Below are 23,098 nucleotides of genomic sequence, written 5' to 3'. Positions count from 1 at the left end.
ACAGAAATTGTGCTCCGGCAGCGCAGCAGCAGCAGGAGGAGGCCCCATTAGCTAAAGTGGTGCTTCAGGTTAAGAACAGTTTCAGGTTAAGTACGGACCTCCGGAGCGAATTAAGTACTTAACCTGCGTTACCACTGTATTGCATAATTTCTCGTCCTTTGCTGATATTGTACCTCTGTTTTCCAAAATGTCCAGGAACTTCAAACAAATCAAGGTTGGGGAATCTATGGCCCTCCAGATATTGTTGAACTCCGACTGCCATCTTCCCCAGGCAGCATTGGCAAAATTGAGGGTGATGAGAGTTAATTACAGGGAAGCTTAAAGGCAAATACAACTAAAATGCTATACACTTTCCTATTCCTGGCACTTTTATTGAAGGAGATCTCAGTTTACTTTTTTTTTTTTAAGCAAAACAAAAAACCCATAAGTCTTTGCTGCTCTTGATGCTTCATGTGGAAGGAGAACAACATGATTATGTACGATAAGTCAGCCCATAGTATTGTGTCCAGATAATTTTGCCCTCCTATAGCACAAGGAAAGGGAGATGTTTGGATCAGCACTGAATTTGGGCAGCAAGAAAATAAAATATATATTTAACATAGGTGTCTGTGTATGCATGTGCTTGTGCGCGCACGCGCACACACACACACACACACACACACACTCCGTATATTAAATACTTGCACAATCTCATCTCATGAAAGTGACAGATTCATTACACTGATTATTTGTGGTTAAATGATCTCTAGTAGTGGAGGAATTGAGTGCAATCAACTTTCCTCTGAGTATGTTTCTGATTGACACATTTTTTAAAAAAACCTGGCCATCCTATCTGCCTCCCCACCCCCACCCTCCTTCTCTCTGTGTGTGCATAGATGTAGTGGTGAGGAAGTAGGAAGAGTTCAAAAATACCATATCAGCATTTTCTACCTATTTCTGACACAGCTGGTGTTTAATTGGAGTAGACTTTGATATTTAGAATTAATGGTTATCCTTTAAAATGAACGAGGTGGTGTTTTTTACTACATAATTTAGAATGTGCAGCAGTGATGCAGTCAGTAATTTTTTCCTTACTCGCCAAGGAGATATTTATTATTTGATGGGTGATGCTGAGATTTATAGTGATGGGATGGAATCCTAAATAGGCTATGAAGTTCCTGGCATCCATCCCAGCCCCCAAGATCCAATTAGGGCTGGTCTCAATCTTTAATTGGACTCATTTTGACTTGCCCCTTTGACAGTGCTCGACACAAAACCCTCAGTGTTGCTGCCCTCTATTTCCCTAACGCACCAAGATAGGACAATAGTGACCAAGGTTCAACTCAGGTGCTTCATTTAAGGTCTCCATTAGGCCCCAGATCCTGCCATGAGACGGTTCAGAAGTTAGAACTGAAGAGAAGCCGAGTGGTTCAATCAAGAAATTGTGAAATGAACACAGTACTTCCAAGAGAAAAGTTTTCATGAAATGGAAATGTGGGTAAATTTTACCTTTGTACAGTAGGTTAGTTTCTGCACACACTCGCACACTCCTTTTTCTCTGTAGACTTTTCCACTCGCTGCCATGTCCACCAGGACAGTATGTCCTTAGCTCTTAAACTTAGTATTGGAGTGATAAATCGGTCTGATCCAGCCATACATTCCTTAAACAATGTGCTGCTGTTTTGTATCCCATTCCCAATCTGTGTTACAGAAACAAACCTGTGCAGTTTAATCCCCATTCTCCCATTCATATACCCCAAATATTCTTGGAGGCCCCTTCAGCGCTCTAAAGCAGGGGTCAGCAACCTTTTTCAGACCATGTGGTGGGCTAGACTATACTGGGGGGGGGGAATGAACGAATTCCTATACCCCACAAATAGCCCAGAGATGCATTTTAAATAAAAGCACACATTCTACTCAAGTAAAAACACTAGGCAGACCCCACAAATAACCCAGAGATGCATTTTAAATAAACTAAGCCCACGGGCCTTAGTTTGCCTACCCCTGCTAGAGTAGCGGCCTGAAAGTGAAGGGGACCAGGAGAGGTTATAGAAGCCCTGTTCCACAAGAACATGCCTGATCACACTACATGGGATCTTTCTTGGGGCTTCAAAATGACAATGACCTCTAGAATGTGGTGTCTTATGCACTGTCCTTCCTTGAGTGCGATGCTTAATATTATTTGGTTATTTATTTATAAGAATAAATGCTTTTGCCAGTTATGGTTATTTAACAATTTGTTCTTACTGTGTGTGTGTGTGTGTGTGGTGGCTGGTTAGTTGGTTTTAAACATTTGTAATAATGTTTTTGGAAGCTGGCTTGCAAGGGCCTCCTAAAAGACATCTTACGAATGTTTTTAATGAATAAATAAATTCTGTTGGAGTTAATAGCCCTACTTGGATGGGGGCTAACTTTACCAGTAACAAACACGCTTCTTGCTTTTGTAGGCAGAACAAGACAATGGTCATCCTCTTCCAGCATTTGCCAATCTACATATTGAAGTTCTAGATGAAAACAATCAGAAGCCTTACTTCACAGAAGCAGCGTACGAGGGCTTTATTTTAGAGTCCTCCCCTGTGGGTACAACGATCTCAGATAACCAGAACTTGACGTCTCCACTGCAGATCATAGCTTTGGATAACGATGTAGAAGAGGTTTGTGTTTTGCATTGTTAAAACATTTAAGTGTGCTCTGTGAAATGCCATATTTGTCCATAAACTCTGGATGATTTCATAAATAGATTTTTAATATCCCGATCGTTCCAAGGTTTACCAGTGTAACTGCTGCATGTGACACACACACACAAAAATGGGTTAAAATAAAGATCAGAATTTTTGGAAACAATCCTCAACAGATTCCTTTCCCACAGTACAAAGACTGTTTCAGGCTAATCTCTTGTTTCTGTGATCCATTAAAAAGCAGTGAAATATTTTCTCTAGTGGCTTTTGCAACTGAAGTGATTCAATTCCAGGCTAGAATGGCAATAATGTACTTGAAGGGGCTCTGATTCAGGGTTTTTTCTGATTAGTTCAAGCCATTAGACAAATTCAGGCAGGAATGGTGAACAAAGTTTAACAATAAGGCTTGATTAACCATTAGGACGGTTAGCTAAGGAAGTTTTGAAACTTCAACTATAGTAAAAAGATACGTTTTTGCCATTTAGAAGGAAACAAAACATTGTGTAGAAGGCAGATCGTAATATTCTTCATGGTAAATTCTAAAGTGATACTGTGGATAAACCTGGATGCTTTTTCACAGATACTGTGGATACTTTCACAGATACTTCACAGATTGTCACCACCCAATCATAACATAGGCAGAATGGATAGATGCAGAGAAGGACAGGACCCCGATACTTTCAAGACTTCTACAGAGGGCATACACCTTATAATGTAGTAGTTAGAAAAGCTACTCTTCTCATGTTTTACCCCATAGATTGGTCTCCACCAAGTCTCCGCTCTTCTCTGTCTTGTGCAAGCCTCTTGAGGTCAGCATATGTCTCCTCCCCTTTCTCATATTTAGTTTATTTTATGCAGCCATAGCTAGATGCCTTCCTGTTCTACCAATCCCCCTTCAATCATATGTTTGACGAGTTCCCCATTTATTTATTTATTTTAGAATGTGCTCTATTGTATTCGATTGCCTGCCTCTTAGTAGGGAAAAGCCATGCCTGCTGGGTCCCCCTCTATCCTCCTTTACATCTAACTAGGCCAATCTAACACAAACTAGCATACATAAGGATCAATTCTGAAAATGTGTGAAATAACAGGTGGTTTATGAGTGACTTTTTTATAAGCAAATTTCATAACCCATGCTGAAATGAAGCCTTAGGAATTTTTGAAGGAGTGAAGAAAATGCTTAGAGTTTCATTTAGGATAAATGCAGGATGAGATGTGTTTCAAAAGCAGCGTGTGGTCCTTGGTATGGAATGGGTTTCTATCCAGAAAGGCAGGAGAGATCATAGCACAAGCAGATATTTCATGACTTACTGAAAGGTTTTAATATAAAAATGTGATGGGCATGTTCCAGCCAAAAGTGGGCACTTTCAAGTCCAATAAATTTGAATGAGAGAATTAAAGATGTGTTTAAATTTTGCCCATTGACACGAGAATTTCTAGATACTTAAAAGATTCAGGGCACAAGTTCATGACACAAATTCACACATAGTATATGCACATAGAGCAAATCATATTTGTGATGCAAATTTAGACAGACTTTCAGAGGGAAAAACAAAAATCCAGCTTTAGTTTACTCTGAGCTGCGGGATGAAAACAGGATATTCTAATACATTAATTTCCCACTGGGCAAATTAATAGGTTAGGTAGGTGGAGTCTTACTGGCACTGTTCTTTTTGCAGCATCTCCCAGTGAGTAAATTGTTTTTCAAGTTTAAAAAACGGAGTAGGGACAGGCTCCACTGCAAAAGGCTTGGAACTTAGGCCTAAGTGCCACCTTCTAACAGTGCTGTTCCTCGCCGAAATCTATAGGACCAGGATCATGCCTCACTTTTTAATGGTGTTTTTCTTCCTACCATCGCAATCTTCCAGAACCTTGAAAGTTGTTGCTGCAGTTCCTATAAGTGCCTGGTGCATGATCTTCAAATGCACATGCACATGTGGAGCAACTCTCTTGATGGATGCATTATTTACTAGCAGCTGGCATCTGATGACCATGACATAGAATGTGGTCCTAAGGTGGAGACATGTGGGAATAGGCAGTTGGGATGACTTCCAAAATGCCTTGTTTCCTCTTGTCTGATTTTACCCAGCCTACTGCTCATTTTGAAACTGGAAGGAGGTTTTGTAGTTCAGCATAGCCTGTCAGCATATTGAATATAGATAGTACTGAAGACACCAAATTCAGTGTCCCATGTTGCCAGGATAAGTGGGTGGTGAGCAAAAGAGAGAAAAAACAGGTTTCACCGATGGCATTAGACACCTAAGAACATAGGAAGCTGCCTAATACTGAGTCAGACCAATGGTCCATCCAGCTCAGTATTATCTAATTTGTAATGTTCTGTTTGAATGTTGTAACTTGCCCCGGCACCATAGAGTAAAGGGCAGGATGGTGGTGATAATGTTAATACATTGACTGGTTTTCAGAGCCTCTCCCAGTCCCACCTGAATATGCCAGGAATTGAACTTGTGACCTTCTGCATGCAAAGTTCTATCACTGAGCTACAGCACTTCCTCCTGGTTGCTCAGGTCTGGGATGTTGATAAATTTATAATCATTCCTGGAATTTTAGGTAGGGACAGTGGCGTAGCGAGGGTTGTCAGCACCCGGGGCAAGGCAAGTAATTTGCGCCCCCTAACCCGTGGATTTGCGCCCCCTAACCCTAACCCCCAGATGTTGCGCCCGGTGTGACCCGCACCCCCTGCAACCCCCACGCTACGCCACTGGGTAGGGACCACTTCAGGAGTAGGAAGAGGCGGTGGCCAAGTTCTGTTAGCAGCTGCATCATCCTTGGAAAGAGAAGAAACCTCCTTCCCAACCTCACCAGCAGTTCAGATGGCTGTCATTCACTCCAGTATTTTAGGAGCCTGTGGCTATTGGATTCCTAGATTTTGCATCCCTGACTAGTTTCCAGAAGCAATACAGGAGCATTAGGACTCTGCAGAACTTGCATTAGCTTGTTGGGACTTTAGAAGGATTAAAAGAAAGTGGAGCTTTGGGGGTCATGAAGCTTTTAAATAGGTCATCAGACTATATAAATAAATGCTCATATGTCAAAACAGGTATGTCTGTGACTAGATAGACTCAATTGGCAGCACAGGGAAAAGGAAGGGGGGATAGAATTAGCTGCTTAAGTAATTTTTCAAGAATATTTTCAGTCAAGTTTTTTAAAGAGTCAACTTTGTCAACTAACATCACTGTAATTTCATTTACATATTATCAAAAATATTTAATTCAAAATTAAAACACGGTAAATTTGTTTTCCTGCATTAAATCAAAAACAGAAATAAAGATCCAATGCTAATTTAACTCCCTGTAGATGAACCCCTGGGGTGTAACAATTTGATTTCTGCATGTGAGAACATGAGCATCTGAAGATTTGGTAAAATTAATGAACATGCATTTTCCCTCTTGAATCGAAAGACAGAAGTTAGTGTTAATAATCGTGTGGAGTTCACAAGCTCAGACATGGAATTAGTGTAGAACATTAAGTATTCATTTTAGCATGAGACTTCCGCATTAGCTTCAAGCTCAACATAAACTCTGTAGCAGAATGTCTAGATGAGGCCTGTGAAACTTGTGATCCACAAAGTGATTTATGCTCTTGAGCTAGCTATGTTATCCTACCCAGAAGGCTGATCTACAATAGAAGGAAATTATAAATGCAAACAACAACAGCTGGCATAATGCAGGCTCCACAGTCAGTAAAGCAACATGGCATATTATGGTTTAAGACAGTGTGAAAGGGATTATAAACCTTGTTGTGTGACTCAGGGAAACTAACATAGACAGCTAGTGAGTATGGTCCCTCTGGCACAGTTCAGTTGGCCCTGAAAAAATGCTCTGTCCCTTTCAGAGAGAGAGAGACTTCCCATGGAAGCCAATTATAACCTCTATTGGTTGTACCTTACCTCTAATACCATAGTTTGTAATCCCATGTGTTTGGCAAAGATTTTCCTTCTGGGCCATCATTTGCAATATTTTTCACAGTTGCCAATTGAACTGGGAAACCATTCTGGATTTGGAGTTTCTCAGCAGATTACTGGCAAAAAATGAAATTTGTGATGGAGATGTTGAAATCCATTGCCAAGGTGATTCAGGAAAGAATCTTTTGAACTTCTGTTCACTAAACTGAAACTTATTGTTGTGTTTACATCCATTTAGTTCCCTGGAGGTTTGGTTGGTTCACATACAGCTCAGAGCAGAATACTACTCTTTAGCCAATATTCAGTCCCTTATGTATTCTCAAAGGTTACTGCAGACCTTAGAGCTCACCTCAACCCCTTTATTTGAGTTTGCATCCACATCTAACTAGATGATATTCTAAGAAGACATTTCTGTCCCACCCATAATTACTCCAAGATATGCACTATATGGATTTCCACAGCCCCTTTGTCATTAGGCATTAAACAAACTTCAGGGAGGAAGCTACAACCTCCTCAAACACCAGAGAGCCGGGTGCCGATTCTGCATACCCTGTAGTATCGTTTCTCCCCACAAGGCAAGACTACACCTCCTTCCTAGTCTGTGGCAAGGGGCAGTGAGCATCCTCAGCTCCTTGTGCTGCTACTCTGCTGTGGTGCTTCTAAATGTATGGTGCAGCTCCCAATAGGCAAAGTTATGAGCAGGGCCTCTTCCCAAGGCACTGCACCATGTGTCCCAGGAGACAGAGTCACCCTGAGGACTAACAAGGCTTTCTGATGAAATACCCAGAGTCAATGCAGTTCTGTCTATGCTCCTTGCTTTGCCCTGGCTGGAGACAAAGGCAAGATGAATTCTGGCTTTACCCCTGCTTTTTCCCCAAAGGTTGCAAGACCTTGGGTGAATCAATATAGTGGGACTTTATCCAATATCCAAATTTATAGCTCCTGCTGTTTAGTACAAATAACATCCTCATATTATTGGAAATGAACACAGTGGTGTCAGGTTACTGTGGCCAACAACAGAATCCACCCTTAACCTCTACTTTTGTTCAAAAGCTTTATCTTCATAAACACAGTGTTTTCTGAGGAATAACCAACACTGGTTTTCCATAAGAGAAGGTGTTGGGGAACCGCAGTGTACCTGTATAAACGTTATTTAGGAATTCTAATTGTCCCCAACTAACCACTTACCAGTCAGGTAGCTTTCTCTTTTTTTTTTTACTTCTACTTCCTCCTTCTACCCTTTTAACATTCTTAAGAGATGGTGCAGAAATATTACTTCTGTTTCCTGCAAATCACAACATGTGTGTGTGATCTAACAGTGCGAGCATTGTTTTTTTTTATAAGATATTTATTAAAGTTTTCAATATATTACAATATATATATATATTTTGTAATATACAGTGTGAGCATTGTTAACTTCCGAAGAGAGAATGCACATGAGCCTGTGACTCCCCTTTCATGAATAGGGAAATATCAATGGTGATTATAAAGGGAAAGTGTTTTGGGTGTTAGATTCAGTCTAAATTTGTAATCTTTACAGAGGAAAGAAGATCCTGATAGTGCTTTTGTTTGGTGGTCCATTGCTTTTACATGTCTTATTTCAATAGCTTTTTAAAGTGGTTCCAGCCATTATATAAGTTTACTGCTTACACTTATTTTATTTTCTATTTGCTTCGTTTTGTTTTTTAGGTCCCACCAGGTGCCATTCCTGTAGGTATTTTTAGATGTTTGTGTGGGTGTGTTAACTCCTTCCTACTCATCGACTTTACTTTTTCTCACCTTTCTTCCTGTCTAAAAAAAAAATTACAAAAAAAATGAGCTGTCTTTTGCTGAATATACTTTTTCAAAACACTAATTTTGGAAGAAAAAAAAAAACCTATTTAATAGCAATGTTCCTTTCTCTGTTTCCATACCTCATCTGAAGATCAGAACTGTGATTATCTCTTCTGAAGAAGCGGCAGCCACATCATGTTCAAAGCTACCATCTCTCTTCCTTACCCCCTTTTCACCCATTGCGCACTGTCCTGTATTTCTCCTACTTCTTGTGTGCACACAGCAGTGCTACTGACGTATGACAGAATGCAGAACATGGGGGAAAGAGATGCATCATGTGTGAAAAAGATCCTTAGTACTTTCCCTGTTTCTCTCTTCCTATTCCTGTCAGTTGCAGTGATGCTGTTAACACTTGTTGGAACACGAGCGACCACCTGTAGAAACTTCCTTTTGAAATATCTTACAAGTCTTCGATATTTCAATTAGCTGGTAAAAGGAAAGTGTGTCACATTAATGGGTGTTTACAAGGTTTTTATAATACATATTTGCTTAGAAAATAAATGTTATTGCAGTACTTGCAGAAAATTATATGGAAACTTTTGAAAATGGGAAGTCCTGATGTTGTTCTGTCTGAAAATTGGTGTGTGGAATGAGACCTTTATTACTCTTCTTAGCTGGCTTGCTGCCTAGGAGTCTGATGACTTTCAGTTATCACAGCATACTCCACAATAGCATCTCACAAATACTATTCACAACAGCGTTGCAAAAATGCAGTTTCACAGGATTTGACCTGGGGAGCACATTCTTTGGCTGCCTTTGTGGCACATGGTGCTGCCTTGTTTATTCAGAAATGTAACGTTTTCACTAATCCCAAAACTGTAACAAATTAAATGAAGGGGAAAACCCACCACCTCCTCACAGCTTGGGCCATGCTTATTTTTTATATTTTTTCATCTTCTGGGCTCTTTGGTCACAGTGTTCAAATATGTATCACAGAGTACACTTTGCAGAGGAAAGTATAGTAGGTTGAGAGTATTTGTGGTGTGTTGGATCCATTCTTAAAGTTGACCCAGTAAGTTACTTATGACTCACTTGAGTCTCATTGATTTCAGTGGATCTCACTCTAAGCCTGGATCCAACCCAACATTTTAAAACAGTTCTAGAGAGGGACACCAGCTCCTGGGAGCTGAGCGGTTTTGGGCCCCCTCAATATCTTTTGGGAGGTGGCTAGGGCTGCCCAATGTTGAGGGGGTGGAGGAGGCTGACTGCGGAACAGCTCCAGCAGCTAGCTCTTTCTCCTGCTGCTGCTTCAGAGGGGAAGAAGAGTGGAAGCAGGTGGAGGAGGAGCCGCCAGTCGTTGAAGCCCTGTAGCCACTGCATTCCGCTCTGCCCCCAGCTCCTCCTGACATTCTGATATCACATGTGTGATTTTGACCCTGCAATTGCCCTTACAAGCTGGCGCCTCTGGTTCTATATGAATTAAAGAAAAGAGCTCCATCACATTGAAAACTTAGCCATTTTTAATGCCTTCTACCATTTTTTAAACCAAGGGAATCCTCTTATTTCCCAGTGATGTGGGCCCTTTTTTCTGATACAGAAAACAAAAGATCCTTCACTCTGATTCTTTCTAAATGGCTCGCTTTGTGGCACAAATGGAGATCTTCAGCCCTTTGTTCTATGACACACAAGCAACAGCCTCACACCAGTTGCCAACATGTCAAAGCTATTGTACTTCCCAATTACGTTAAGCATACTGGCAGCTTTCTCAAGACCTTCAATGGAAGCAGATGCTTTGAATCATAAATTATCATCTTCCCTTTGGCGTGTTGAAATCTGCATTGTAAGAACGGCTGTTTTTAGCAAATATGTTATCAGCGAATGGTATAATGCTTTCGCTATGGACTGCGGTTTTGTTCATCTGGCAGGTGGCTGGAGTCTTCACCCTCCCACTGCTTTTTAAAAGTTTGATCTCGAAATAATTGCTAAAATGCCCAATTGCCAAAAGACGGTTATGATCAGAGCTCAAATTATTTGGGAAAAGGCTGATGGCTTTTCAATGGCACTTCTGGTTAAAAGGAAAACGGTGCAGTGGGGATAAGGACTGCCTCCCCAGCACCTCCCTCCAATTCAAGAAGAGATTGTAATTCTGGCAATTTAGGTAAACTGTATTGCGTTTCCTCCCAAATGTCATTGTCTGTCTAGATACATAGTACTATAAATAAAACAGCCTGCATGCATATTGTTACTAGACCTTTGAGAATGTAATAACCATTCTCTTCATTTCTCTTTCAAGACAAAGGACCCCCTGCTCCATATTTTTCTAAACGACTACAACACATTTTTCACTGTGACTCAGACTGGCATAACTCGCTACCTCACCTTGCTTCAACCCGTTGACAGGGAGCTCCAACAGCTGTACACCTTTTCGGTAAGCAAAGTTCAGTTGCTGGTTTATTGTAACAGTTGGAGAACAAGTAGGATATTTTTGCCGGATATGTCAAATCGGCATACATTTTAAGAAAGCTATTTCACAAAATCATAGAATTGGAAGAAGTCTTCTAGGCAGTGACGTCGAACCCTCCTGTTGAGTGCAGGAAATCCATAACAAGAGCAGCTGTCCAGCCTCTGCTTTAAGACCTGCAGTAATGGGAAGCCCACCCATCCACCCTACATAATTCAGTTCATTATTAAGCTGCTTTTACAGTTGCAAAGTTTCTCCTTCTGTTCAGCCAATCTGCCCTCTGGTAACTTCAACCCATTGGATCGAATCCCAGCCTGTTGAGCAGCAGTGATCAAGTCTTTGCCCTCTTGAATAGGATAGGCTTTCAGGTATCTGAGAGAGTCATTGGGTGTCCCACTCAATCTCGTCTTCTCCGGGATAAACATACCAAGTTCTTTCAACCTTTCCTCTTTGTGGACTTGGTTTTCCATACTGCTGACCATCTTTGTTGCATTCCTTGTTAAGCATATAGATATAGTTATATCTGGTGCCTTGTACTTTCACAGGAGGTAGGGTCTTTTTGTAGACTTCAAATCTCCTGTGAGACATGTTACCTTCATGTGCACAGTATGGTACATTAGTGTACAGTGTGGTGGTAGTGTGGGCATCACCCGACTCCCAACAGCTGAGTCACTACTTTGAGGAGATCAGGTGAGCACCACTGTCCCATTACACATCTTCTGTGACTGTAGACTCTGCTGATTGGTTCTGCCTATAATGAGATCATTTGTTATAAGCAAATGAACAACGACTGTTACTGGAGGTGTTACAGGCTTCCAAGTCATAATTTGGAGCATGAAACCCAGATGATAGTTAATCATTTTAATAGCTTACTTATTCCTTTTGCTTCATCTATACATTATCGGGAGCAATTTCACACATATTATGCAGGGCAAACCAAGTTTGCAAGTGAGTATTTGCTGACAGGGATCGGCAGCCATTCCTAGCTCCCTAAGCAACACCCTTCTTTTCAATTTACACCTTTAGATCTACACCTAAAAAAAGGTAATGTGTGAATAGATCTAAAGGAGAATAAAAAGGAGGTAGCTCACCAATTAAAATAAAACATTTTCCCCATGATTCTCTTGGATATAATTCTTCACCTGGAAAATGTTTTGAAATGGGATTTTAAAGTGATTGTTTTCAGGAACTGCTCTAATCAGTATACTGAGGTTGTGTGCATTATGTGCTCAAGCTCAGTTTCAGTTATATTTGAATTATTATGTTCATTTAATTGTATTTTTTCTCAAAGTTTTTCTCATGTCTGTTTTTTTTTTTTGAAGATGATAGCTTCTGATGGTGTGCAAGAAAGCCCCCCAGTCACAGTCAATATTGTTGTGATTGACGCAAATGATAACTCTCCAACCTTCTCCAACATATCATATAACGTCAAGATTTACACAGACATGAGGCCTGGAGAAAGCGTTATCAAGGTACATTTGTTTTTTCAGCATGTTCTTCAGCAAAGCCTATAGTGGAACATATTAAATGTAAATAAAAAATGTTCAGGAGGAAGGATCCTGATCTTCACCGGCAGATCTACTGGTATAGGGCAGTATACAAGAGAGAGAGAGAGAGAGAGAGAGAGAGAGAGAGAGAGAGAGAGAGATGATGATGATGATGATGATGATGATGATGATGATGATGATGATAGACAGACAGATAGATAGTAAAGTAAGCATGAGACGGAAATCCAGACAGTCTTTAATTTCAATCATTTCAACTTGCCTTGTGAAAGATGTGTTAGGAAGGAAAATCGGAAGAGTCAAAAATGTAAAGAATGCATTCTCATTTTTCAGTGTGAAAATAAGTAATACTCATTTTCCACAGAATCCGTAGTGGGAGGAAATATTTTCTTACTATTGTTTCTGACACCACTGGTGGCCTCTGTAGGGGGAAAATCAGCACATAACACCTTTCAGAGGCTTGTATTGAATACTGTTTTAGACAATTGAGGACTTATTTGTTTTGGGGGTTTGTTTTTGTTTTGGCTTTGTGAGACTTTACCTTGAGATTTGGGCTTTGTATATAGCTTTAGTGCTATTCTTCAATTCAGCTCTTGCAGAAGTTGATCCTTAATACATTTTCTCCTGAGCTGTAGATTTTTTTAATCACTGCTTACTACAATTATATATTCATGTGAGTAAAGAGATTCAGACTGGCAATTTTGTTGCATTGTAATTGGACAGCTAATTATTTTAAGATACCAATTCTGGTTTCTTCTTATGTGAATGTCATTATCTTCATTTACCATAGATTAGCTCTCTAATCCTGTTGATTATTTTCTTATTGCTGCCATTCAAATAAATGAAAATTAGCCATTGCTTCCAAATGAGTTTAATCCCAAAACTACCACATTTGCTTTGGAATGGCAATTAGATTGGCTAATAGGGTCACTCTAGTTGAAGCAATATACAGATTTTTCCCCCTCAATATTCCTAGAAAAGGTGCAGAATGGGGCATGCAAAATGATGAGTTACAATGCTTGGGGCAGTTTAGGAAAATTATCAAATAAGACATGATAGAGGTGTGTATCTTATGTGTGATATGGAGAAAAATGCTAAAACTCAGGCTTCTCTAATGAAGCTGAATTGAACAGACAAAAAAGAAAGACTACTTCACACATCATGAACTTAAAAGTATGGAATTCACTGCCATGAGATGTGGTGGTGACCACCAACTTACTGTAGAAGGCTTTAAATGGTGAATAGACAAATTAATGGAGTGTGAGGCTATCAGTGATGGCTGTGTTCCAGCTCCTGTATCTAAGGTACCATTGCCTCTAAATACCAGTTGTTAAAGGAGAGTGAAATTGCCCTCACCCTATTTACAGGCTTTCCATAGCATCTGACTGGCCAATGTGAGAACAGTATGCTGGACTAGATAGGCCTTTGGTTTGATCCAGCAAGGCTCTGCTTATGTTCCAATGAGAGCCAGTGTGGTGTAGTGGTTAAGAGCGGTAGACTCATAATCTGGTGAACCGGGTTCGCATCTCCGCTCCTCCACCTGCAGCTGCTGGGTGACCTTGGGCTAGTCACACTTCTTTGAAGTCTCTCAGTCCCACTCACCTCACAGAGTGTTTGTTGGGGGGGGGAGGAGAATGTTAGCCACTTTGAGACTCCTTCGGGTAGTGATAAAGCAGGATATCAAATCCAAACTCCTCCTCCTCCTCTTCTTCTTCTTCTTCTTCTTCTTCTTCTTCTTCTTCTTTATATGCACACATGTGTTGCAAACAGGACTCTTAAATTCTCTCTGCTTCTTTGCTACTTTATTCTGTACTACTGTTTCTTTAACTTCAGATTGCATGCTTCAGGAGCAACAGTATTAACTTTACCATCAGCCTTTTGTCAGCAGGATTCAGGAACCTTAGGGTGTGGACAGACAAAAACTTATTGTAATGATTAATAATGGTGTTATATGTTGGCGTTAATAACTTTTCAGAGTGGAGAGCCAGTGTGGTGTTGTTGGGTTAGAGGGTTAGACTAGGCCTGTGGAGAAGCATGCGCAAATCCCCACTCTGCCATGGGTAAACCTGACCCAGTTACTCTCTCTCAGTCTAACATAACTCACAGTGAGGTTGTGAGGATAAAATGGGCAAGAAGGGCTGTGTGTGCTGCCTTGAGATCCTTTGAGGAAAGACAGGATATAAATGTAATATACTGCAATTAATTCACTGCAGCAACAGAACTTGGCTGGAAATGGTATTATGAAGCCATCTTACCCAATTCCGTACACATTCATTGTTGCTGTTCCACCATCGTCCCTTGCCAAAACTGATTTTGCAACATGTTTTTTAAGCATGTCAGCAATATCTGGGAAAAGCAGAAACTAACTCCCATTGATCAGCACTGGTGCAATATATGTATGCATATTTATCTATCATATGCAGCTTATTTACCACAACACAGAAGGTGATGAATAAAGCACAATGTGCCCATAGCAGTTTTTAAAATATGGCAAATTACATTTGCATATTGATTGTTTATATCAATATCAGTGTAGCCTCACATAGGGCTTACTTCTCAATAATCCCACAACTTTTCCAAGAATGTATTACTGTTTTTTAAAACTCATTTTTCTTTGAATGGTGTGCACTCTCCGTATCTACCACCTATGTTTATCTTAAATATAACAGCAAACCAAATTACTCCCTTGACAGAAGCTATGGGCTCCCTTGATGTTGGCATGGGGAGTAACCACATGATCCGGATGACCCACAATATCAGAAGGGCATGTTCAACTTTAAAAATGCATGAGTGGAACAACTTCCCCTGGAGCATATACCACAGATCAGGAGGTACCTTGGGGGTCAAGAGGACCCCAGCATGGTTAACAAGTAGACTCAAAGCAGCTATTAGAGGCGAGAAGGCTTCCTTTAAAGATGGTGGTGACAGACCAGAAAGAAGTTATTGGGGTCATAGTAGATGGCTTGATGAAAATGTCAACCCAGTGTGCAGTAGCTGTGAAAAGAAGCAAATTCAATGCTAGTGATCCTTAGGAAAGGAATTAAAAATAAAACTATCAATATCATAAAGCTGTTATACAAGTCTATGGTGTGACCGCATTTGGAATACTATGTACAGTGCTTATCGTCTCACCACAAGCGCAATATTTTAGAGTTGGAAAAGCTCAGTCCAGATAAGTATGAGGCATTGTTAGTGGGTAGTTCCCTAGACCAGGTGGCTGGGAGGCTACACTCTCTGTGCAGGAACAGGTAAGCAGCTTGAAGGTACTTCTGGATCCCTTGCTGTCACTTTAGGCTCAGGTGGCCTCGGTAGCACGGACGCCACTTAGAGTGTTTGTGGTAAGATTCTAGCCATGAACTTTCTGATTCATAGTTCAGTTGCTTAGGTTCTCATTTTACATCTAGACAGTGTACAACTGAATAGTTTCCTTACCTTAATTCATTTATAAATATATACACTCTTGACTCATATAAAACATCAAGGTGATATGGAACAATATCTACAAGTACAACAAAACATGAAATACACAAAAAGTATGTTGTGGCTTGATGCACTATGCACTTTTTATGAAGAGTCACAATTGGCCATAGAGGGCATATTGGGAGTTGCCTAGCAACTACTCATGATTCTTTGCTATTCTGTCCCATTTCATGATGAATATCTCCGACTTTTGCCAGCATGAAGCCACTTATAATGTAACGATAGAGACCATAGCTTTTGCTTCAGATTAAAGGGCATGGCAGAATAGCAGCTTCTCCCCCACAACTCTGATCCCCTAGTGAGCCGACTTGCAACACCAGAATTCACTCAAAGAAGCACCTGGGAACCAGGAGGAAGGCAAGGGAGGCTTCCTGGAGTAAGGAGTCACCTGGGGATCTTCCATAGGCCAGGTAACTCAACAATACATATTTTATTACACTTTGGATTAAATGAATTTGTATCTGTATAAGGCACACATACGCAAATGCCACTGTGTATGTACCAGAGTGAACAAATCAAAAAGTGAAATCATTTTGAGTACCCACTGTGATCTCATATCAAGCATGTACATTGTGCAACAATTGATTCATTCTGTTCATGGGGTATTTGATCTCATAAATGAGGAGAGACCAAATCATTCCCTCATCAGGATATATCACCTTTGGAGGTTTTCATTATTAGCAGCTGAAAATTGTGGTTGACTTTTATTAGAGTACTGTGAATGTGTCTGAGATAAAAGTCAAGGGCCACTGTGTCTTTTTAGTTGCCTCCTCTTAAACTGAAGAGGGAGAGGCCATGTGGTCAGTAAGGTGTTAAGGAGTTAAGTACCTCCTCTACAGAAATAATTTTCAGTTTTCTGAGCTGATCAGTTGTCAAGAGGTCAGAAGTGCAGATTGTTCAGCTGACTGACCCAATGGATGAGAAAGGGGTGACTTTGCCATGAGAATATTGAGGAAAGGGATTCACTTGTGAGGCCTGACTGTGAATGAAAAGCAAAGGCTTTTGTATAAAATGCAAATACTTAGAGCTATACTGCCAGCAACAACAGTAATCTGAGAAAAAGGGTGTGTGTTCATAGCTGGCACTGAAATGAAGGGATTGCTCTGATTTTACCATTTGGTTTTGACCATGAAACTTGTCATAGGTAGGTAGGTAGAAGGGCTGGTGTCAGTGTCCTCTGTTATTGATGATGACACAGGCTGAAAGGTGGAAGGGCCATAGCTCTGTCGTAGATCATGTGCCTTGCATGCAGAAGGTGTCAGCTTCAATCCCTGGCGTCTCCAGGTAAAACTGGGAGTGACTGTTCTCTGAAGCCCTAGAGAACCACCGTCAATCTGTGTAGATGATACTGAACTAGATGGACCAGTAGACTGACTCAATGTAAGGCAGCTTCCTATGTTCCTAGGTGATTTGCCTAAGGCTATGTTCACTGAGTCCTCGGCTGAGCTGAGAATTAAACCACATATTCTTTACTGCTTAACTATATTTCATCTCGTGTGGGACGCAGGTGGCGCTGTGGGTAAAACCTCAGTGCCTAGGACTTGCCGATCATCAGGTCGGCGGTTCGAATCCCCGCGGCGGGGTGCGCTCCCGTTGCTCGGTCCCAGCGCCTGCCAACCTAGCAGTTCGAAAGCACCCCTGGGTGCAAGTAGATAAATAGGGACCGCTTACTAGCGGGAAGGTAAATGGCGTTTCCGTGTGCTGTGCTGGCTCGCCAGATGCAGCTTGTCACGCTGGCCACGTGACCTGGAAGTGTCTGCGGACAGCGCTGGCCCCCAGCCTCTTAAGTGAGATGGGCGCACAACCCATAGTCGGACACGACTGGCCCATACGGGCAGGGGTACCTTTACCTTTACCTATATTTCATCTCACCTCTTCCCAGCTTATAACCATCCTATACAGGTGATGACAATCTCCTTCCTTCTTTAGATTTAGCTTTCTCATTTGCCATATCATTACCTTGCTTTTTTTGAGCACATTTGCACATAAACTCTGCTGCCAAACCCATTAGAGTCTCCAAGGAATCTGTGTGGACCACTGGGAAAAGTGATGAAACCATCCCAGCAGTGAATGCTGGGCTCAGGGTGTGGCAGCAGACTCTTGGAAAAAAGAGCTGCATGTTCACCCCCGAAAATAGCCTATTGAATGACCTCAGGAGTGAAGGAGTATGCTGTCCCACTGTCAGAAATGCAGTAAGATTAAAGTGTTATATGTGGAATAGGGATGCAAAGGTGGAGGATTTGAAGTGGCGGTCCTGCCAGTGTAACTTCACTGCCACCACCCCAAGCCCTATCCAGGAAGGCAGCTCTGCCCTACCACATGCATCGCTTATTTCTGAGTAAAATATATCTGGCCAGCCCTGAGAATGTACTTATAGCAATGATGACTGCAGTGAGCTTAAATATCCTGTTTTTATATTTTCAAAAGTTTGTAGTTCTGCTATCTGGATTGAATTTCAAAATATGCATTCCCATTACAGTTAGAGTATAAATCTGCTTTGGGCTTTTGGACTGCTATAAAGAGTAGTTGATTCAGGTAAGAAATTATTAATTTGATATGTGTTAAATGCCCTTGTTTTGGCAGATCTCCATTTACCTCAAATTAAAACATTCTTCAAGGACGAATGACATTTAGGATTGCAATGCTTATAACCTACCTGGCAAGATAACGCACATGAAACCTTTAATCTAGGCTATATTCACACCATTTGTCTGAAGCACACATTAACAGAATCTGGAGAGCTATAGTTTATTAATGGTTCTGCGAATTGTAGCTCTGAGATCTGCTGCTTAACAAACTACAGTTCCCAGGATTCTTTGGGGGGAACCATGGCTGTTAAAGTGGCACAAGAGTACTTTAAATGTATGGTGTGGATGTCATCCTAGTATTTAAATACCAATTCCTTTTAAACTCTTGGTGTCTTGAGTCTGGGGGGCTTGATGGTGGAAGGATTTTGGATCAGATGAGATGTCCGATTTTATTGTATATCAAATTGCTTTAGGAATTTGGCTACTATCCCAAACACTGACTCCAAGCACAGAGGAACATACCTCCAAATAAACATGTAAAGGATTGGTCTTCACCTCTCTTAATTAAGAAACACACAATTTTAATTGGAGGGTTGTATATCAGTCATAATCACACAGATCTTAATATACATCCTTGGAAATTGTGCAGTTCTACTCTGTTGATTTGCCTCCTAATTGCTGTATAATCTTATAAGGACCCTTGCCTCCTTCGAGTGATAATCAGCTGCGATAGCTTCAAAAGGAAAATGGCCCAGGTCAGTCATGATTAGACTGTGAAACCAGATACTCCAATAAAAAGAAGTAGGTTAGAAAAAGAGCCCTGACCTCAGTGCGTTTGTGCAGTTAGACAATAATTCATGATGAAAGGCTCCTTCTATTTGCTAATTGAGTTGCATTACTGAGATAGTAAAACATTTAATTTGAGTGGCATATAGTTGTCTTACCAAAATGACAGTTCCTATTCCAGTATGCTATCTGGCGTGTGTATAATTTGTCAGATGCATTGGCCTTAAAGCTTTTTAAGATAAATGTTTGGAAAACATTAGGGTTGGATTAATCAATGGCATTTGCCATGTGCAGAGCTGGCTACAGGATTTTAAGGATCACTGGACAATGCACCAGTGTCCTACTTTATCTGGAAGAAGTGGTATGTGCAAACTGACTTTTCCTTTACACTTCCTCTGTCCATCTTTGGTGCTCCATGGAAAGTCAGGGTGTTGGGACTGTTGGCATGGTGGGCCTTTTGCCTGTCTTGAAGCCATCACAGATGTTTCTCCTTTTGTCCAAATGACTACCCAGTGAGGTACATCCTCAACATCTCTCTCCATTTGTTTACATTTTGAATAACTTATTGAATTTGGACCCATTTCGTGAGTTTGTCATTTAGGATTATTTTGCACACGTGGCTTTGCTCACAGTCCCACACACGGCTTGCTGACTGATTACGGATGCAAATCTTCCTGCAAATAATAACTATAAAAATTTAACACACCACTGGCCACACAGAGCCAGCTTTACAAGCAAAGGTGAACTTTTTTCAGTTTGATTTATCTCCAAAGTGGATTTCTGAGTAAACAGCCTGTGACAAGCACCTTCTGAACCTAGTGCCCCAAGCAGTCACTGGGTCTGCTAAACTCAGCCCTGCCTGACCTCAAAACCCCAATCACTGGCTTTCCATATTTGAAATTGTTGGCTCTTTCCCATGTGCAATGGAAGAACGAGTGCACACAATCAAGGACGGAGTTCAGGGAAGAAGTAGGTGGGTTTGATTTATTCATTGATTGGTTACAGCCAATTGAATCCTGGGTTCTTCCCTTTCTCCCTCTTACCTTAACAGTAACCTTTGCAACTGCAATTTTGAAACTTGTGTGGTTCAGTGCTTTCACAGTCCTCAGGATATGGAGATAATTATTTTCTCCTTATCCATCCCCTGTGCCTGACCTCTGTCTGGAGAAGGAGTTAAAATGGATTCATCTTTCTTGAAGTGAGAATGGATCCTGAGATCCTGTGTATTATAAGTACTTCCCTGCCACCTCATATGTCCTTGGATGTATCTGATTTTCTGCCACAACTCCTCTGACTTTTCTACCCTTCTACCGCCTCACCTTGTTTCACACCACCTCCTTCTTTACTTCCATTTTTTTTATTTTTTAAAAAAATGATTCTGTTCTTAGACCAAGGTAAAGTTCGCAAACTAGGACACTACTTCTGGTTTTGCAGAGTTCGTAAACCGAATAATTTGTAAACAGGACTGTTCTTAAACCGAGGTACCACTGTTAATTATAGGCTTCAGGTCTATAGTCAGCATGCAGTTGGAAATAAAATGAAATGGAAGACACCAAAACAATGTCAGGTAGAATTTGCCTTTCTCTTATGTACTTACATTTTCCGAAAGCAAATCTGTGAAGGAGATATGCAATAGTCATGCTAGAAGTTATTTTCCAAGTGTGGGGAAAGAGTTGCATCTGTGTATAACGTTCATTCAGGAATTGTTTTTGTAGTGCTTAAAGATCTCTCAGTGCTTTTTTAAACAAAATGCTTGTGGCTAAGGATGATTTTTTATGAATCAAAGTTAGAAATGACTAGCTGGGAGGGAATAGGCTAAAAGCTGAATTATTATGCACGAATGTAGCTTTTTTCAAGATTTGGTTATAATTACTTGATGTGACTATCTGGTGACACACCTCCATGGAACTTTCAATGTCATTTCCCCAAACTTTCATATCCAGCTTTTTAAACTGTAGCTCTTGGTAAATGGATTACATTGCTGAGGCTGAGAACAAACAAAACTCCCATATTCAGTGAGCTGGCTGAGTTTTGCTTATTAATCCAGAGGTGTCAGCTGCAGTGCCACATGGTAATTTTCATAACACTGTAGGAGTAGCTGGAATAAATTTATGTTAATTGTGTATGACTTTGGGGAAGTGGGTTTATTTGCCTGGAACACTATTTCCATGTGTGGTGGTGGTTGGAAGGCAAAGCCTTTTGGAACACGACAACTGCAGGTTTCAGTTTAGATCAGCAGGAAGTAATCACATTAGGCATTTGGGAGTCAGACCAATTTGCCTGAACTTTTAGTTCATGACAGACTGGAGTCAGAGTGTCTTATTAGCTTTTCCAAATATTGGTGGAAAACATCACTGGTTGAAAAGGGTTTTGTCCCTCTAAACTAATCCTTGTTCAAAATGATTGCAACAGATCAGAACTGGCATCCCAATAAAGCAACATGGCATTGTTAAGGCACAATGCTATGAAGGTTTCTTATAGCTTCCTATTTGCATAATGAGAATCACGTCTTTGCCTCAGCATTAACAGAACATATTTATCATTGTCAGCTTGTGAGCACTGCACATTTTAAATGGAACAAAATTGCTGCTACTGCATGAAGAAGATATATAGGAAGAGCAGAATGGATCCCTTTTTCAGTCTCTTTTAGATGTTAATCCCCCCCCATCCCAAAACACCTAAACTATGGAGTCTATCAGCCAAAACCACCTGCAATTTGAATTTCCAAAATCATAGAATGCTGTGACAGTTCTTTGACTTTAATTCTCCCTTTCAGGCATCTTTTTGCCCCCAAAATGTTATTCAGATGACTTAGCATTTCAAAGCACCTTCATTTGTAAATTTAATTAACCTTGTTAATTTATGTATTTGTGTATTCTACCAGTTTCCCTTTTCGTGTTGTCGCACTAAAACTTGGCTGGGCTCCAAGTATGTAATTAAATGGTTAGGACTTGCATTTTGCATGAAGCTCTTATTTATCTTTTCCCCAACCCCTTTACTGCTGATCTAGAGAAGGTTATTATAACACTTTTTAAAGCTGTCATCAACCTTTATTAGGGACATTCGTTTATGAGGTCAACAACTATGAGCAGTTTTGCAGGGAAATTTCCAAGTGATTAAAGGAATACATGAATTGAGAGATTTCCTTTTCAGCAATAAAAATGAAACAAATAGTTGACTTCAGTGCTTTAACACTCTGCGGATCTATTCAAATGGTAAAAATCTGTTCTAATGGTGCGATACAATTATATAGTTAAGCTGTGGGATTTTCTCCCACAATATGTGATGTCCATCAACTTGGATAGCTTTAAAGCAGCCAGTGTGGTGTAGTGTTTTAGAGTGCCTGTGAGACCAGGCATCAAATCACCATTCATCCATTAAGCCAACTGAGTGACTCTGAACCAGTCAACCAAACCCACCTCACAGGGTTGTTGTGGGGGGGTTTACATTGTACTGCTTACATTCAGTGCATGAAGGGGGCTGTGTGTCTCTCCCTTCCTGTGTTACATTGGTGCCTCGCAAGATGAAATTAATCCGTTCCGTGAGTCTCTTCGTCTAGCGTTTTTTTCATCTTGCGAAGCAACCCTATTAGCAGCTTAGCGGATTAGCGCTATTAGCGATTTAGCGGCTATTAAAGGCTTAGCGGCTATTAAAGGCTTAGCGGATTAGCAGCTTAGAAAAATGGGGGGAGCGAAAAAAATTCAGAACACTTGCAAGACGTTTTCGTCTTGCAAAGCAAGCCCATAGGGAAAATCGTTTTGCGAAGCAGCTCAAAAACGGAAAACCCTTTCGTCTAGCGGGTTTTCCGTCTTGCGAGGCATTCGTCTTGCGGGGCACCACTGTATCGGCAAGGAAAAGGCGGCGGCTGCTGTTGCTCACACAGTGTGGGGCTCACTAAACCTTGTACACTTGGCCAGTATGTAGAAATACCTATCGGAGATCTAAGTAAATGGGATTATGTAATAGTTTTTCAAGAAGCTGGTTAT

At 40.8% G+C, this 23,098-nt stretch overlaps 1 protein-coding gene across 18 annotated transcripts in view; it reads left to right on the top strand.

The window, feature by feature from the left end:
• The window catches only part of PCDH15 (protocadherin related 15), a 678,468-nt gene that overhangs the window by 497,576 nt on the left and 157,794 nt on the right, over positions 1 to 23,098 (top strand). For all 18 annotated transcript variants that reach the window (XM_081189558.1, XM_081189550.1, XM_081189563.1 and 15 more), the window contains 3 exons: positions 2,427 to 2,633; positions 10,646 to 10,780; positions 12,136 to 12,285. In XM_081189558.1, the coding sequence (XP_081045684.1) occupies positions 2,427 to 2,633; positions 10,646 to 10,780; positions 12,136 to 12,285 (492 nt within the window). The remainder of the gene's footprint in view (positions 1 to 2,426; positions 2,634 to 10,645; positions 10,781 to 12,135; positions 12,286 to 23,098) is intronic.

Source organism: Podarcis bocagei, assembly GCF_964188305.1.
Source record: "Podarcis bocagei genome assembly, chromosome: 4".
Lineage (NCBI taxonomy): Eukaryota > Metazoa > Chordata > Lepidosauria > Squamata > Lacertidae > Podarcis > Podarcis bocagei.
This window is presented reverse-complemented; position numbering and strand designations above follow the sequence as displayed.